A 17,901-nucleotide genomic window follows, 5' to 3' on the forward strand; every position below is an offset into this window, starting at 1 on the left:
TTGAAAATGGGTTAATTTATAATAAAGTAATTAGCAAAATTTGTAACATAGGTATATATAGGTACATACATAAGTATATAAAATTTCTACTCGGTCTACTCGTATTTTTGTTTTAAAATGAGAGCGTAACTTCGATTGCTTTTTGACGGTGGGTTCTTATGACTCTTACCCTAAATTCGTAAATACGTGCACATGCCGCATATATACCTACAGGCAGTGATATAAAATTCTTGTCCCAAATTTATTCCTTACGCCGACATTTACATTCGTGGACTCTCTATTTCGCGCTTTTGCCAAAACAGTGCATAATATTTGCGCTATTTTGCCCCCTAGCGACATCTGCCCGTCATGTAATATTTAAGGGGAAAATGTTGGGAACGTTTGGGCGCCTTCGCTCTATTCCCATCTTTATTTTATGTACATTTCTCTAGTGGACTTATTTAGTAGATTGCATTGCATTTAATGTGAACGATGCTGAACGTAGTTTGGAAGGATACGATGAAAATTACGGCCCCTACACCGGTTTTTACCTACCTAGAAATGTAGTAATGTAAATTATAAGGAAATAATAAATGGTGATTAATCTTTTGGACGCCAATGACGGATATATCGGCAGCGTAGGTCCAACGCCAAAGACCGGTTAATCCGTCACAGACCACAGAGCAACATAGACCTACGAGCATTCGCATAAAGTTTAATTTCAGTTTTGACACTTCAGTGGCGTGGCGTCCGAGTGACAGCTTTTGTGTTTGACACGGCGTCGAGAAGGTTAGAGCGTGTAGTGATCATAATACATCAATATTATCATAATCGAATTTAAACTGTTGTGAGACATACTAACATTAAATAATTTCACGGTTTAGACTCACTTGTTTTAGTCACTAGCCTAGGTCTCCTTTCTCAAGCAGTAGTAGTGCCTAGGCTCTCCGAAACATGTCGCGCGAGTGACTAAAACAAGTTAGTCTAAACCATGAAATTATTTAATATCGACCGGCAACACAACACACACAACAGAATCAATGGAATGTCGGATCATACACAACGGAATACTACTTAAGACCCTAAACACAAAGTACATAACACGTCATCGATTTGACGTAAACTAACAAACTATTTGAAATGAAACTATCATTGATACGATCGTCAGTGTTCGGAAATCGTCGTAAAGCTGTCTCTTTCCAAAGAACGATGTACATCGCCGGGCATTCTGGTATGTACGTGATTTTCGTCATTTTTGTAATTTATTATGGACTATGAATATTAAAATAAAGTAGATATATTAAAACTACCTATCAATCACAAACTAGACATGACCCAAGTAGCTTTTTTTTGTAAAACTGTAGATTGGTGTAGTTAGGCCAAGATCAACGATTTTGATAGCATACGCCATAAAGAAGTATGTTATTTATACGTCATAAAGAAGTTTGACGTTTAAAATAACACTTGCACTGCGTGTGCTATCAAAATCGTTGCAGACTTATCTTGGTCTAACTCTAGTAACTTATAAAAGGACATTATATAAGAAAAACCATACATGTTTCTTCCATGATTGTATTATTTAAAAGTTACAGACAGATAACAGTAACCGACAATATACAATAAAATAACTTGTTTACTAATTAAACTACGTCAATACATAACATACCTAATTTTAGGTATTTACTTATTTCATAAAATAAAAGTATGACAATAAAAGTGATAAAAGGCAATGGAATACATATTTACAAATGTAATTAAATGTCATGTTTGTCAATTATTACATATTTTTTCATTACATTATAAAATATTTACTACAGAAGAAACTAATACTAAAAGTGTAAACAAATGGGTTTACGTTTACCATTATTTATATATTTATTTTAAAATACCATTTGCTCCCACAAGGAACTAACCGGAATATTTATATACCATTTGTCATGTTCAAACGGCATAAACGACAATCACAAACCGCACGACAAGTACAGTCTCCATCAGATATACCGGAATTACCGGAGCGGCCAATGTGCTCATAAATATCTGTACACACCTTTATTGTCAAGGCGTTAAGAGTGCGTGTTCAGATATTTTTGAGCTCCTCGGCCGCTCCGATATATCTGACGGTGACTGTACATCTTACCGCAAGTCGCGCTACTTCGTTATAAAGCCCGTTATAGTCTTCCCAGCCTCGGTAATACGTGCTATATGACAATTATTTTTCATAGACAATTCGATCTGAATTTATTTGGTTCTAACTGACAGATTACCGCAAAAGGCGGCAAATTTAAAAAAAAGTCGGCGCGAAAGATTGTAATCCCATAGCAAAATTTTAGGACTTCCGGTTCGAGCGCCATCTTGATAGTTAGCATCGTGATTAATTACTTTGTTTTTTGCTTATTAATATTGTTTAAAGTGTAATATCGATAGCTTATTATACAGTAAACTAATGTGGTAGTGTGCAGTGAATGGAGAATTAATTTTGAAGCGCGTTTAACCACCATCTTGGAGTCAACGGCCGGTAGTCCACGTGCTTCTTGTAAAGACTAGCTATCGATTTACAAGAGCTAACAAATCACCGTACACTGTCTTGTACAACCGTACAATTTTTGTCGTTTGTAAACCTCTCAATACCTTGATACTGGCGAAATAGTCCCACTGGGCTGAAGCCATAATTTTAAAAGAAGAAGAAGAAGAAGCAAAATTTTAATTTCGCGCCTTTTTCTACTGACAAAGTGGGTTTGCCAGAGTAGACTTTTTTTTTGTCATAGACAATTTGGTTAAAAATTAAAACTTTTTTACAGATAGCCAAGATAACAGTCGTACATCGACATACTCCAAACGAATATCAAAATTGTATCAGGACAGATGCTACAAAACGTCACGTGACCATTTCCATACATTATCAGTGGGGGGGAGTGGGGACACTCCTCCTTTCGGGCATTCTCGGCTCCGTTCGGCTCAGCATTGCTCCGAGCAATTATTAGGGTTGACACAACTTGACGTCCCTTTGCGTGCACAACCACGGATAAGATAATGACTTGAATTTTGACAACCCTAAATAGCCGAAAGGGATAGTGCCATACATTAGAAAGGGACAGCATGATGCGTCCCTGAATCCTTGAAACTTCGGTTTATTAGGAAATGCCCTTTCTGTACGGCAGTACATTATGTAAGTTTCGATTGGCGTTTTGTATCAAAGATTGTGATTTTGGCTAGGACGCCTGATCTAAAGTTATCAGAGCTAGACAATCCACCTCTGAATTTTGATTTGTCTGTGTTTAGTCTGTGGTGGCCAACATGTGAGGCGATTCAATTAGATCCAATGAAAATAATTGGCAACAACATGATGGTTTCGTATATACGACGGAGCTTCGGAGCTTTACTTTTACTATGTCTAACTAACAGATTATTTAACATTACTGTGATTCTAAGATTTATTACTTTATTGTGTCTTGTCGTCTTCTTCCATAGAGAATTCGCTGTCTAACACGACCTGTAACAAACAGTCTAATCAGTAACAAGGAAGAAATATGTATCGAAATGCAACATGCATTGACCCCTCGAGTTCGAGTCACAGCATAGACAATAGAGATGGGCCGAATATTCGGTAATTATTCGATATTCGGCATATTTTTCAATGTTCGTATTCGGCCGAATAGTTGGGTTCGCACTGCCGAATATTTACGGAATATACATTTTTTTAAGGGCGTCCGCTAGCTGGCGCGGGTGCACTTAGCAATCAGGGGGCCTACCACGAAGACCGAAGTTCGCAAATTGCGGGCATCTTTCTCTTTTACTCCAATTATGACATAAATGGAGTGGCAGAGAAAGATACCCACAATTTGCGACCTTCGGTGTTCACGGTAGGCCCTCAGGCATAAGACGGATCCCTTTCTTTTCAAAAAAATTCCCGGTCTGTCAAAAACTTAAAGATCGCGGCATTTGAGTCATGTCCATCCATGTCCATATTAAGATTTCTACTCTGAATCCCGCGGTGTGGCACCGTCCGTGACGATCACTGATCATAAGCAATAGAGGTGACAGCAGGGTGTCAACCATTCGGCATTAGTATGTCGAGCACTGGGCGTTTCACACCACCACCACCAAATCGTGTCTGTCTGTGATAAACAGGGCTCGAACAATTCATGCGGATGACGTCAAAGCACTCATAGGATGATTTCAAATTGTATTTTCATAAACAATTACCACTTATCATTTATCAACCTCTTTAATTAAACGATATCGTTACTTGAAATGAGTTGACATTGTTTGATTGTGTGACATTTAATTTAATATTAATGTTAACTAATGTTATAATTCAAATGTATATGGACCTGGTCTGAAATAAAGAATATTCATAATATTGTCTTCGGTTACCGCGATAGTTACTCATGAAATAAAACTATGAAAACGGATTATATCGCGTATATTGAATTTATACGCGTATAGTTCGAAACGTCGGGATGTATTATAAATTCAATATACGCGATATAATCCGTTTTCATAGTTTTATTAAAGAATATTCATTCATTCATTCATTGTCATTCAGATGAACAATTAAATACAAACATCATCCTGTGTGCAAAATTATGTAATTTTTACGTCATCCGCATGAATCGTTCGAGCCCTGGTGATAAACGTACCGCTTGCATGCCCGCGACGGCCCGGTCGGTCTCCTTGGCCTCGCTGTCTTCGTTCTCGGCCTCCTCCTCCTCCTCCTCCTCCACCACGTGCATTTGTAGCTCCTGATCTCCATCTGACGAGGAAATATACAATCTATCAATATCACAGGTCTAGAATGTACAACATTGCCTGTCAAAAATCAATAGCACGACGAAAATCGGAACTACCCTCATTCATGAAGTTTATATTTGAACGAAATATTTTTTATTCGGATGTTTGTTGCCGTTATATCCTGTTACAAATGCATTTCCGTTATTAAATTATCTTTTTTTTTTATGAAATAGGAGGCAAACGAGCAGACGGATCACCTGATGGTAAGCGATTACCGCCGCCCATGGACACCCGCAACACCAGAGGGGTTGTAAGTGCGTTGCCGGCCTTTAAGATGGGAATACGCTCTTTTCTTGAAGGTTTGAAGGTCATATCGGTCCGGAAATACCGCAGGCGACAGTTCATTCCACAGTTTAGCTGTGCGAGGCAGGAAGTTTCTAGAGAAACGCACAGTTGAGGACTGCCAACCATCTAAGTGGTGAGGATGGTAATGTTGTCGCGTAGGGCGATGGCGAAAAGAAGCGGCAGGGATTAATCCGAACAATTCCTCGGAGCCCTCCCCGTTATACACGCGATAGAAAATGCAGAGCGAGGCCACATCTCTACGCAGCGCCAAGGAGTCAAGCCTTTCCGGAATATGCTGGCAGTCGACAATTCGAGTCGCTCTTCGCTGGATGCGGTCCAGAGGGAGAAGCTGGTATTGGGGTGCCCCTGCCCATAGATGAGAACAGTATTCCATGTGTGGGCGAACCTGCGCTTTATACAGCTGTAGGCGGTGGGCCGGCGTGAAATTAATTGCTTAAAATAATAAATAAAAAGTACAAAAATTTATTTTCTTAAAAGCTGCAAGGCGCCATCTGCAATCTGTCCGGAGAGAACAGCACACGTTGATCTACTGTCTGATCTTGGCTGTCAGCAGTTGCTGGAGTCCAGTTCATGTTGTTGAATACCTTCCTTCAGTCTGTTTGAGCTGCGATGCTCCATCTACAATCGGTCTCCGGAGAGAACGCCAAATAGACCGGACACGTTGATCTGCTCTCTGTGACCTTGGCTGTCAGCTGTGGCTGAATGTTCAGCTCCTGGTTACATGTTGTTACATACCTTCCTCCTGTCTGTATGAGCTGCAACGCTCCGTCCACAATCTGTCCGGAGAAAACGCCAGATAGACCGGACACGTTGATCTGCTCTCTGTGAACTTGGCTGTCAGCTGTTGCTGAATGTTCAGCTCCTGGTTACATGTTGTTACATACCTTCCTCTTGAGTCTGTATGAGCTGCAACGTTCCATCCACAATCTGTCCGGAAAGAACGCCAGTTAGACCGGACACGTTGATCTGCTGTCTGATCTTCTTGGCTTCCAGCTCGAGCTGTTGCTGGATGTAGAGTTCCTGGTGGTGCACCTTGTTGTGATATTTGAGGTGGTGGGCTTTTGTGAACTTCTTGTTGCATGGTTCGCATCTGAAAATTAAATGGGATTTTAAAAAATTACAGACCTCAACGGCCCTAGCATGCATAGCAGGCAAGATAGAACAAGTTTATTTGTTTATTAAGTAATAATACGGTTAGAGTATCAGTTCAAACAACCTATAACTCTTTGGTCATAGAAAATACTCAAGAAATTGAGACGGGTGCCGCCCATACCCCGAGTAATCTAGGAGTTATGACGTCAGCCGCGAATGCTGAAGACGCCGGTTCGAATCCGCCCTTGGTAATTTTTTTTTATAATGCCACTTGTGGCTGTTTAACCTTTTGGACGCCAATGACCGATATATACGCACCGTAGGTTCAACGCCAAAGACCGAATAATCGGTCATAGGTCATAGACCACAGAGCAACATAGATCTACATGCATATGCATAAAGTTCAATTTCAGTTTTGACACTTCGGTGACGTGGCGTATGGATGACAGCTTTTGTGTTTGACACGGCGTCGAAAAGGTTAAATTAAGCTGTAACTAGACAGCTTTGCAAGGATGCGAGTAATTTCTCTGAGGAGAATAATGGCACAGGGCGGACACGCTATACATCAAAAATCACTTGCGTTTCTGTGTGAACGGCACGTCTGTACACGCGTCATGCGTAATAGTGAGTAAAGTTGCTTAAAAATAGTACTGAGAGTACGCCAGAAGTCCGCCAGATTTCTGTCGCGGGGCGAGGTAATTCGAGTCGGGGCGGGGGGGTGCGTGGCCGTTCTGTATGATAATACTATTACTTATTCTGTGATAATGGTGCCCTAAACCTTTGGCGTCTTAGTTGTCTTTTTGCCACGGCTCATGGGAGCCTGGGGTCCCCTTGGCAACTTAAGACTTAAATTCAAAGTAGATGTACTTACGAATATTTCTTCTCGCCGGTATGTGTTAGCATATGGTTAGCCAGCACGTATGAGTAGGTGAACGCCTTGCCGCACAGCGAGCATTGGTAGGGACGGACGCCCATGTGCAACCTGCGTTCGTGAAGATATATATTAGTTTCTTGTCTAGGGGGTCTATATAATATTTAAGCTGCAACTATTTTAGACAAACTCAATTTATTTATGTAGAAGCAATCAGTCTGTTGTTAAAATAATCTTTAAAACATTTTTTTAACGTGCTCAAAAATTATTTTAAATTGTCATTATCAGCAGCTCCACTTTACCTAGTGAAATTCGAGAGCAAAAGCATTCCTCTGTTTAATGAAGTCAGTTGAAAAATGAAGTGTCAAATATTTGATTAGGATCTAATGAATTTCTTATCTCTCATGCTTCTGTCTAGTGCCGAAGTCCCCGAATTGTCGGTCGCATATGCGGCACTCGTAGGGCCGCTCGTCGTTGTAAAGTGCCGCTTCAGTCATCACACACGAGTGTTAGTTACCTTTCCCGTTTCTGCCTAGTTCCGAAGTCCCCGAATCGCCGGTCGCATATGCGGCACTTGTAGGGCCGCTCGCCGTTGTAAAGTGCCGCTTCAGTCATCACACACGAGTGTTAGTTACCTCTCGTGTTTCTGCCTAGTGCCGAAGTCCCCGAAGCGCCGGTCGCATATGCGGCACTTGTAGGGCCGCTCGCCGTTGTAAAGTGCCGCTTCAGTCATCACACACGAGTGTTAGTTACCTCTCGTGTTTCTGCCTAGTGCCGAAGTCTCCGAAGCGCCGGTCGCATATGCGGCACTTGTAAGGCCGCTCACCGGTGTGCCGAAGCATGTGCCGCTTAAGTGCTTCTTTCATCACGCACGAGTAGCCACATACGCTGTCAGAGCACGGGTTAAGATAGGAATGTGAAGGGAAATAACTTTCCCGCATTACGTTGTGTTCCCATACACGCTTTAGAGGAATTTTAACTGGCTTCGTTGTGTAGTTAGCTGTCTAAATGGAATTAGAACGTTAAACAGCCGATTACGTCCACACCAACCTATAATAAGTAATAAATAATAAACTGGCCTTTTGTCTTTCTGTAGTGAACCAAAGTCGCCGAAGCGGCACTTGTAGGGCCGTTAGCCGATTAGCTATCATCTGAGCTCTATGTTGAGACATTGTTATGTACAGCGAGCTACAAAATTACATGGCCACTATTAATTAATTCATTTATAATGAGTCTATGCAATTATGCAGCTCGCTGCACGGGGTAAGGGACAATAAACTGGCCTTTCGTGTTTCTGCCTGGAACCGAAGTCGCCGAAGCGTCGGTCGCAGACGCGGCACTTGTAGGGCCGCTGGCCGGTGTGGCGCATCATGTGGCGCCGGAGCTCCATGTTGAGGACGCACGAGTACCCGCACACGCTACGAAATGTTACGCATACTTGTATATCCCCGCCCTGCCCACAATATTCAGTTTAAGACATTGAAATTTTGAACAAATTATTTGGAAAATTGAGTGGATTTTCCTTTGATTCACGTTTTAAGTTAAAAAAAAAAGAATCTTCAGTGTAACCTCAACCTATCCAGGCTTTTTATTCATCTTGCTAAAAATTGAATATGTCCTTTAAAAATCACTTTGGGCAGGACGAGGATATCTATCGTTTTTACTACCCGTGGGCTGGTTTAAGATTTTAGACGTCATACAGTGGAAAAAATGCGTCACGATGGAAGTTTTTTTACATGTTTACGCGCAAAACTTTGAGATTCTAGTGACACGAACGTTGTGATGCAAATATAAGAATTCATTGCGATGCAATAAGGGTTACAGATTGTTAGTCTAACGGTCTGTGAGACCGATAATACGGCTACAATACACACATACACACATCTTTTTTGGCAGGCGCGTAAAAAAATTAAAGTCAAGATCAAATTTTAGGGCAGTGTAATAAATTAAGTTAATGTAATTTAATTTAATGTATTTATATTTTTAATGTAATTAGATCTAATTTAATTGACTTATAAATTTTGAATGTAAAGTAATGGAATTTAATGGATGTGTAATTTTTAATCAAATGTTATTGAATTGAAGCTAATTTATTTATAATTTTAATTTTAATTTATTTATTTTACAATTTATGTGTGCTTACTAATATACTTTTAAGAACTGTAAACTAACAAAATATGGGCCGACAGACCTGAAATAAAGATTTTCATTTCATTTCATTTCATAAATCTGATGTGTACAAGTAACACGAACGTATTCAATCACCTCCACATTATTTCATTACAAAATGGCGTGGCTACGAGTATGTCCATAGTGACGCTTTTTCCTCTTGTATTATCTCTAAGATTTTAAATCAGACACCGAAACGTTCATTATTTACACGTCTGAATAATTAGATGATGATATTTAGCTCTTGATGGGCGCTTAGCGCTATTTAACGTTTGTAACAGTTTTAGTTCATATATTCTGGATTATGTCTATTATACATACATACTATTAAAAATATATAAAAGGTGTAAAAGTTACAGGGTTGTATTAATTTAACCAGAAGATATATCGGGTGCGGGCGCGTCCTCAACATGTCTTCATCAAGTTCGTTCAAAAGCAGCGAGTGTGGGAACACTTATTGGGCGCGGGTGTAGCTTACAATACGCTACATTAATCACTTTGCATGTTGGTAACCCCACCCGCACCCAACTATTATAATTATATAACTATGATAATTATTACTATTTATCAGACACTATAGTCTAACCTAGCTAATAATTATCGTCAAATAAAAGTTGCAAACTTCTAAAATGAAGGCACAGAAAGTTATTCTCTAAATGAAATTTGAATACATCTCCTTTTTTGTGATGGAAATTGTTAACAAGCTATCTATAATTCTATGTCAATGCAGAATCATATGTGAGCGCTAAAATCATATCCTTAACATTTAGCTTCTCTTCAAACACACAGACCTCCAATTATAAAAATCTACTATATCAAAATATACTTAATTTTATTATTATACATTTAGTAAATAGTTGGTTAAAAAAAGGTCGCCATTTTTAAGTGCCAATTTAAGTAGATTAATATCTCTGTTTAAGACAAAAAAATGCAGGAAGGTATATAGAACATGTCTGACCAAACAAAATTAATTTAAACTTGTATCATTTGCTCAGAATAACATACGTTGGTAACCCTACCACAAATCAGATAGAAACAAGGCAATACAAGTCTTATTGTTATGAGTGGCCAATAATTACAGCAGTCATCCTACACATATACCATTATATAAAATAAAAACTATAAAAAAAGAAAAATTGAAAATGTAAGAAAACAATAACTGGATTTGATTAGGTACTAATTGTTACCTGCAGACAAACGGTTTGATGCCCAAATGGCGTCGAATGTGCGCCTGCAACGACGCGTTGGACGTGAACGAGGACCCGCAAGTCTCGCAAGTGTGCCTGCAAATGTCAAACTTATTTCAAATACTGAAATCAGTTGAAATTCAATAAGTAAGGGAGTCAGTTATCTTCTGCCTAATCTAAACGTGCAACTTTAAAACTTACAGAAGTAACTTGTCGATGCTATTTTTGACTGTTGACACGTACGACTTACAACAAGTACAGCAAGTTGAAAAAAAAGGCAGAAGTTGGGTTGCTGTACTGTTTACACAATGCAAGTCACTTGAAGAAGTCAGCTTCTGCAATTTTTATTGCTAGTCTAAACCTCGCTTTAGGTTGGGGATGTGAACCAAGACTGATTCAGAAGACATTGATAGTCTCTTTGAGCTATATATCCTTACTTTCTATTAGTTACTTACGTTTTCTCCTAGACATATCGCTTCTTGCTGGTATACTTCTGCCTCGGCTTGGGGTTGAGGATATGTTCCGGGATGGGTTCGAAGAAGGCCATGATGCTCTCTTTCAGCAGCATAACCTTACTATTTATATTCTACTCACGTTTTCTCATAGACATATCGCTTCTTGGTGGTATACTTTTGCCGCGGCTTGGGGTTGAGGATATGGTCCGGGATGGGCTCTGAGAAGGCCATGATGGTCTCTTTCAGCAACATATCTTCGCCGTCGTCACCTTCTTCAGATTTCTCTGCCACCACCTTGCGCGGCCGACCCCGCTTACGTGGTGTTGTGACCTGTTTATTGGTACGTTAGTATTAATAACTATGATATTTATGTAAGAAAATCTTAGGCTGGAAACAGTGCTCGACCGACGGTCAGCGCTGACCATCGGTCCTAACCAAATCCAATACCAAATCAAGCCTGTACCGTCATCGTAGCTGTGTGCGCGTTCATAGACTTGCATAGATATAGCTACGCCGACCAACGGTCAGCGCTGACTGTCGGTCGAGCACTGTTTCCAGCCTTAAACTAGGTGCTCAAGATCGCTCGCGTGGAACTCTTCTGCAACCTTAATGTCTCTTATGGGATCATCATTGTCATTATTATGTTGTAAAAAGTACCAAGTTCTAAAACTGGAACCCAATTCTTTTCAGAAGTAGGTCAAACTTCATAACTGTGACAACAAAATGCTTGGCGCCCCATTTAACACAATCGGCTCAGTAGTTCCAAATTACTACAGAATAAGTTATAGTATTATGAATTACAGTGGAACAGATGACATAAACTAGTCAGTAGTAGTAATTGTCAGTGTGTAATATCAATGAGGATATAATAAGATAGAACGGTACTGTCATAGTAAATTTTGTAACCACTGTAAATTCACTGCCATCTATCGACATACTTTAAAACTAAAAATGAAGATTTAAAAAAATACGTTAAAATGTATTTAAATATGGATAAATATTTTTTTTATTTGCATTAATTATTTTTATTCAAGTGAAGTAATTCCCAGAATTAAAAAAAGATGTTTACAGAAATGGGAATACCATTTTGGAGAACAAGCTTTATCAAGGGGTGTTGGAATCTGGTACAGAACAATTCAAGATAGACCCTTGTGGATACCCTGGTTTGATTCTGCCAACCTCTCCAGAAAAGTGTTAGTCTCAGCTTTCCGAGTCCGGTCCGGACACATCCCTACAAACAAATTTCTGTGCATGATGGGTGTTAAATCGTCACCACTGTGTGCAAACTGTCAGAAGACTGATGACTTGTCTCACGTGTTGTTGGAATGCGTCCGGAATTCAGACTTGAGAAAAAGAATTTTTGGTAGTCTGGGCTCCATGCACAATGGACAGATCAATTGTTGGTTGGCAGAGCCTAAATCGGACAATGCAATCAGTGTTTACCACTTTATTGACCTCTCCCTTGAGTAGGGAACTATGATAGCACCCATGAGGCTGACATGTTCACCTAGTGTCCAAAGCCTCCATAAAAACCAGATTAAAAAAAAATATATATATTTTTATATGATTTTGACCCATGTTCTTTTACTGGTATGCGTTAAAATTATAAATAACAAACGAAACAGTCAACGCCCTCTATACGAGTGTAGGCCAAAACTAGTGACGCCATCTGATCGAGAATCAAATTTTCGTGATTTTCGAGGCACGTTTTTTCCATAGACTGTATCCATCTATTACGGAGTTATATCTATCAAACCAATAGCGAAGGGTTTTGTAGTTTAATATTACAAACTGACAATTTGTAGAAATTATGTCAATGCAAAAAATGATTACCAGGAGCATAATTACTTTCAGTTCAATAAAGTATATGTGTATGTGTGTTTACCGCTTTTTTAAGGCCTCCGTCGGAATCTGCTTCCTCATCAGGTTCAAAATCAGGATCATCACCTCCAGCAAAGTCTAGAAACAAATTCATTTCCTTACGTTCATTACATAATAAATAATAATAATGGCTTAACGTCACTGGGTCTTTTTACTCGCTAATCGCAATTTATGTGAGGATAAATCAACCACCAACATATTCAAATTAGCCCTCATTACTAACACAGGGTATCCCTGCCTGTGCGCCGCGGCGCCCTGGGGCGCCGTAGACAGTAGAGGGGCGCCGTCGGGCAATCCTTCTCACCATGGTACCTATCTATTTCGAATAGCCTAGCTAGATTAGGGCCCTGCCGCCGAAATTTTAAACTTGCAAGTGCACGGACTGAAAAAGATTCGTAACCCCTGTACTAACATAAAAGGTCCCTCTGAACGAAACCCTAGACCAACTAATAATAAGGCCCAAAATTCAACATTATGGACCACATATAAATGGTTGCCTTGCAAGAAAATCGCCGCGCAAAATTTCCTCACAGGGAGACTCATTTTGTGTGGAACTGCCTATTAAACTATTTTTTTAGTATTCGGGATATAAAAATTCAGCTTAGTATGACAAAACTAACCAGCACTGTCAAATGGTTCCTCATCTTCCCCAGGCTCCTGCTTGAGGTCAAGGGAGCCAGAAGCCAGCAGTGATGTGAGGGACTCCTGCTCTTTCTGAGGTTCCTTCTGCTTCTTGCGTTGGTATGGAGATATCTCTGAAATTTTTTGCACATAAATACAATGCAAAAAAAGGTTTTGAGCATTGAGCAATTCGTTTTTGTTCAAAGGGTTAAGCTTCCACACATGTCTTACCTCCAACAGAAATTTGTGCTTAATAATTTAGTATTTAGCTTTTAATAATAATAATAATAATAATAAAATACTTTATTGTGCACTACAAAGAAAAATACATGTTACAAACAATGACAGGACATAAGTGAGTAGGTAACAACAGGCGGACTTATCGCTAAAAAGCGATCTCTTCCAGACAACCAAACCACACCAAACCAAACCAAATTCCTTTTCTGCAAATCAATCCCTGTACCCTGTACCTTCCACATCAAAAACTTAAAAAAATTCATTTTCAAATCTAGTTTGTCCCTATTCTCCATTTACACTATTGCGTTGGTTAAAAAGAAACCAAATTTAACAGATTTTCTAAATTGAAGTGATTTATTTCATGAAGTGAATTGGTTTCCAAAAAACTTACCAATCTGACCCTGGTTGTTAGGATACTTCCTCGGCCGTCCCCTGCCCCTTGCCTTGGGAGCCTTAGTCACCACAGCATTGTTAGGAGTCTTTGTAACTGTCCGCGTCCACTGGATCTGAGGGTCATGCTCCACAGGCAGCTCATATTGCAACAGCAGACCGTTTTCTTGCTTTATGCTTATCGTTTCCGTTTCTGTTACGGCTGGAAAAATGCGTGTTGGTTATAAACATTATAATATTGGTCTACAGTTGACGGCAGTCAGCAAAAGTAGCTTCGATGTAAGCAATATGACATGATGACCAATTTTCATGCATGGGTTGTTTCGTTAGATTTATTTTGTTTAAAAACCTGTTGTTTTATTGATATTGTTTTGAAGGTATTACCCATGGCAACTTCAATTAAATGTACCTAACCATGTTAGCATACAGTGATGGATGGGGCAGTTTTCTTCAATCATTTGAAGATTTTACAGAACGCTTGGGAGTTGTATTTATATTTGGTGATATATCTTCTAGTGGCCATGGCCAGTGAGGGCTTAAGGAGTCTTAAATTGAAAATACTGAGGAATACTGTGCAAATACTAACTTTTCTTGGACGAAGAAGCCGTCACAGCGGCAGAGCTCCTTGTAAACTCCTCCAGACATTCTTTCAAAGTGTCGTTCGACGACAAACACTGCTGTTTGAACTGAAACGCGAATGTTAAACGGTCCACGCAGTTCAGACAGATAAGCGTGGGCAAAGAATCATTTTTCGTCACCTGTAAATATTAAAACCATGATCATTCTGTTGCAAAATACCCAATTTTTGAAGGTTTACAATTTAGGGATGTCAGCGAAATCATTGAATTGAATCTACAAATAAAACAATAATAGCAACATTATTGCTTGAAAAAATATATGGGGTGGCCATCGCAACCATTTTGTGTGGTAATTTTTACATACCTCCACGCCACAGCAGTAAGTGTACTTGTCACCGAGTTGTTCGTTATTTTCATCCCAATCGAATAAAGATACCATATCGCCAGTTTCCAAACATACTCGACAGGTTAATTGCCAATCCATTTTGGTGTAAAAAACACGAGAAACACTGAGTCCACGCTAAAATATCACAAAATCGTGCATAATTTGTCAACCGGAAACTACAATGCCAAAATGGCGGGATAAAGCCGGCGTCGATAGATTAGTTCCGAGTCACGCATGGTATGATTGATACGTGCTGTAAATAAATAAATAAATAAGATCGTAGCATAACCTTATAAAAAGTTTTAATTAGGTTTTTTTAGTTAATAAAATTTCCCATTACATTTTGAAAGAAAACTTAGAAATATAATAGAACAAACTATTATTAAAGCATTTTTCTAGTTTTTCTCATCAAGAATAACAAGGACATGTAAATATTTTCTTCTTTATAGTAAAGAGCATTTTGTATTATTTATTGTGTATCAATTTATAATTTAGTTTTTTATTACAAATAAGTATATAAGAAACGGAACGTATCCCGCGACTTCCGGTTGGAATCTGAACTACTTCATCAATGGCACCAACGTAACTATCAGCTGCCCCCTCCCCTTTTCTGAAACGTCAATTGCTTACAAATTTCAACAATAATAAACACAATGAATTTCAATAGAAACGAAGAAGACGTGAATTAAATTGAACAAAAATGGAATTGTTTAGATCAGAATCGTATTATATATTTGTTAGAAACGAGTCAAGTTTGTGGTGGAACCGGTTTACTGCGAAATTTTCAGTCAGATCAGGTACGTGTTCTAATTACTTTATTTTCCTTTTTTTGCTGTTTATGTAACTAAATTAAATATGAATAATAAAATATTTGCATGAATTATTATTTTATAAAGCAGCATAATCAATGTTTACAATGTTTTGTGCCTTAGGAAGGTGTCTAATCAGGTTTTATTTTCAGCATGGGATCTGTCGGATATCGAAGATATAGAGTGCTTAGGCATAACAGAAGGCATTATCGGTTTGGTAGAGCATACCAACGTCTACGAACCCCGGCTAATAATTATCAAAGAGGCAGTACCTGTTGGTCAAATATATTTCCACCACACAATATACAAAATTAAATCTATTGCTTTTCTTAATTCTGGGGCCGTAAACCACGATGTTCAGCTGTCTGCTTGTACGAAGCATGGTTCGTCTGGGGGATCGAAGAGTGCTAGTAAGAAAATGGGGGCACGGCTGTTTGAAAACTCAGCTTTTCTAAATAAAACTGTGGGGGCGGTGAAGAGTGTTAGTAATACTATAAAGACGACAACGCAACAGGCGGCTACACAAGTAAGACGTGATTTATTTCCATTGAAACTACATGTTATGTTCTATTTATTTATTTATTTAACCATCAGAAACCAGAACAATTTATTTTAATATCTTGGTTGTGAAAAACAATGAAATTATAATAAATATTTCACCATGTTAAAAATAAATACTAGAAATCTGTATCCACCTCTTTTTAAGATGCCACACTAGGTAAAGTATTGCTTTTAATGAATTGAGCCTTGTTCAATAAATAGTTAATTAATGTGCCCTCTTTTCACACAGAAATACCCATTGTAAGATAAGATAAACATTTTCAATGTAAGGAAAATAAAACATTTTATGTCCTTAATTATAAAATATTTTATACTTGTAAAACTTGCATATGTTTCAAAAGTTTCAACTGAATTAGATACCACAAAGTGGTTCATGTTTAAGTTGCAAGATTTGAAACAAACATACAATTAATATACGCAGGGAAGCTAAATAAAAGTGTGTAAAAATGGTATTTTTTATGCCTGCATGCCATGCAATATTTTTTAAAAAATATTTTTTTTATACAGGTAAAACACACAGTAAAGAAGCAATCTGACCCCAAAGTTTCCGAACGTTTCGAGAAACGCCTAACTGACGAACTGTACAAGATATTTGACGACACTGACAGTTTCTACTACTCTAGGACATTGGACTTGACGAACTCCCTTCAACGGCAGTATGAGATTGAGAAAGTGTTGGAAACGGAGGAGGGAGTGACGAAAGCTGTGTCGGATATTACGAGATGGTGGAAACATGTGGATGATCGGTTCTTCTGGAATAAACATATGCTGAAAGATGTAATTGCTTTAGAGGTAAGGAATGTGGATTAATTATTATAAACAAACCCTTGATTAATTTCGATTACTTTTATAAATGTTGCAATTCATTGAAAATCAGGATTGGCAAAAGTATCTACCATAAGGAACCTTACCTTCGCCATTGGTGCCCACATCCAACCAAGTAAAATATTAAAACCTTGATTTTACCAAGAAATAGATATCCAAAAAGAGCTGTGTAAAAAAAATCTAAAATATCCTATTGTTGCCACCCGTCCCCAACTTTGCCTCTTATTTTTTTTTATTATGAAAATTATTTTAAAACTAATTCCAAATCCTAAACGCTTAAGGCGAAGTTATACTGCCTCTTAATTTTTTTTATTATGAAAATTATTTTAAAACCAATTCCAAACCCTAAACGCTTAAGGCGAAGTTATACGTATTTTTTTTTCAACCCTTATTTTCAACTAACTGCAAAATTGAGAACAGGGTTTGGTTGTAAAACGGTAATTTAAATTCTCTCTTAAGGGTTCATCCATTAATTACGTCAAACGAATATCGAGGTTTTTTGACCCCTCCCCCCCTCCTTGTCACACTTGGTCACATTTGGCAAACCGGTCACATTTGGCAAACCCCTCCCCCCTGGTGTGACGTCACATTTTTTTCAATGAAATCGGCAAATCGAATTAATATAAGGCTTGGCCAAACACACGGCGTGACGCAGCGCCGCGTCCGCGCCGCGTGATGCCTGTTCAAACAGGTCGCTCGCGGATCGCGCCGGCCTCGCGCTCTCAACACGTCCTCATCGCGCACACGAACGCGGCGCGATGCGG

At 38.8% G+C, this 17,901-nt stretch overlaps 2 protein-coding genes across 2 annotated transcripts in view; one reads left to right on the plus strand and one right to left on the minus strand.

The window, feature by feature from the left end:
- Window positions 1-1,537: 1,537 nt before the first annotated feature.
- On the minus strand, window positions 1,538-15,178 carry LOC134750723 (myoneurin-like). The gene is made up of 12 exons (XM_063685962.1): window positions 14,922-15,178; window positions 14,566-14,737; window positions 13,981-14,181; window positions 13,352-13,486; window positions 12,736-12,809; window positions 10,990-11,180; window positions 10,396-10,491; window positions 7,793-7,927; window positions 7,040-7,150; window positions 5,961-6,166; window positions 4,620-4,732; window positions 1,538-3,469 (listed from the first exon to the last, which is right to left on the minus strand). The coding sequence occupies exons 1-12, from the start codon at window positions 15,039-15,041 to the stop codon at window positions 3,419-3,421; spliced, it is 1,605 nt and encodes a 534-aa protein (XP_063542032.1). The 5' UTR covers window positions 15,042-15,178; the 3' UTR covers window positions 1,538-3,418.
- A 336-nt stretch (window positions 15,179-15,514) lies between these two features.
- Window positions 15,515-17,901, plus strand: part of LOC134750650 (phosphatidylinositide phosphatase SAC2) — a 32,621-nt gene continuing 30,234 nt past the window's right edge. Inside the window, exons 1-3 of the mRNA XM_063685872.1 lie at window positions 15,515-15,739; window positions 15,904-16,277; window positions 16,820-17,104. Of these exons, the coding sequence (XP_063541942.1) occupies window positions 15,643-15,739; window positions 15,904-16,277; window positions 16,820-17,104 (756 nt within the window). The 5' untranslated portion in view covers window positions 15,515-15,642. The remainder of the gene's footprint in view (window positions 15,740-15,903; window positions 16,278-16,819; window positions 17,105-17,901) is intronic.

This window comes from Cydia strobilella, chromosome 20 (assembly GCF_947568885.1).
Source record: "Cydia strobilella chromosome 20, ilCydStro3.1, whole genome shotgun sequence".
Lineage (NCBI taxonomy): Eukaryota > Metazoa > Arthropoda > Insecta > Lepidoptera > Tortricidae > Cydia > Cydia strobilella.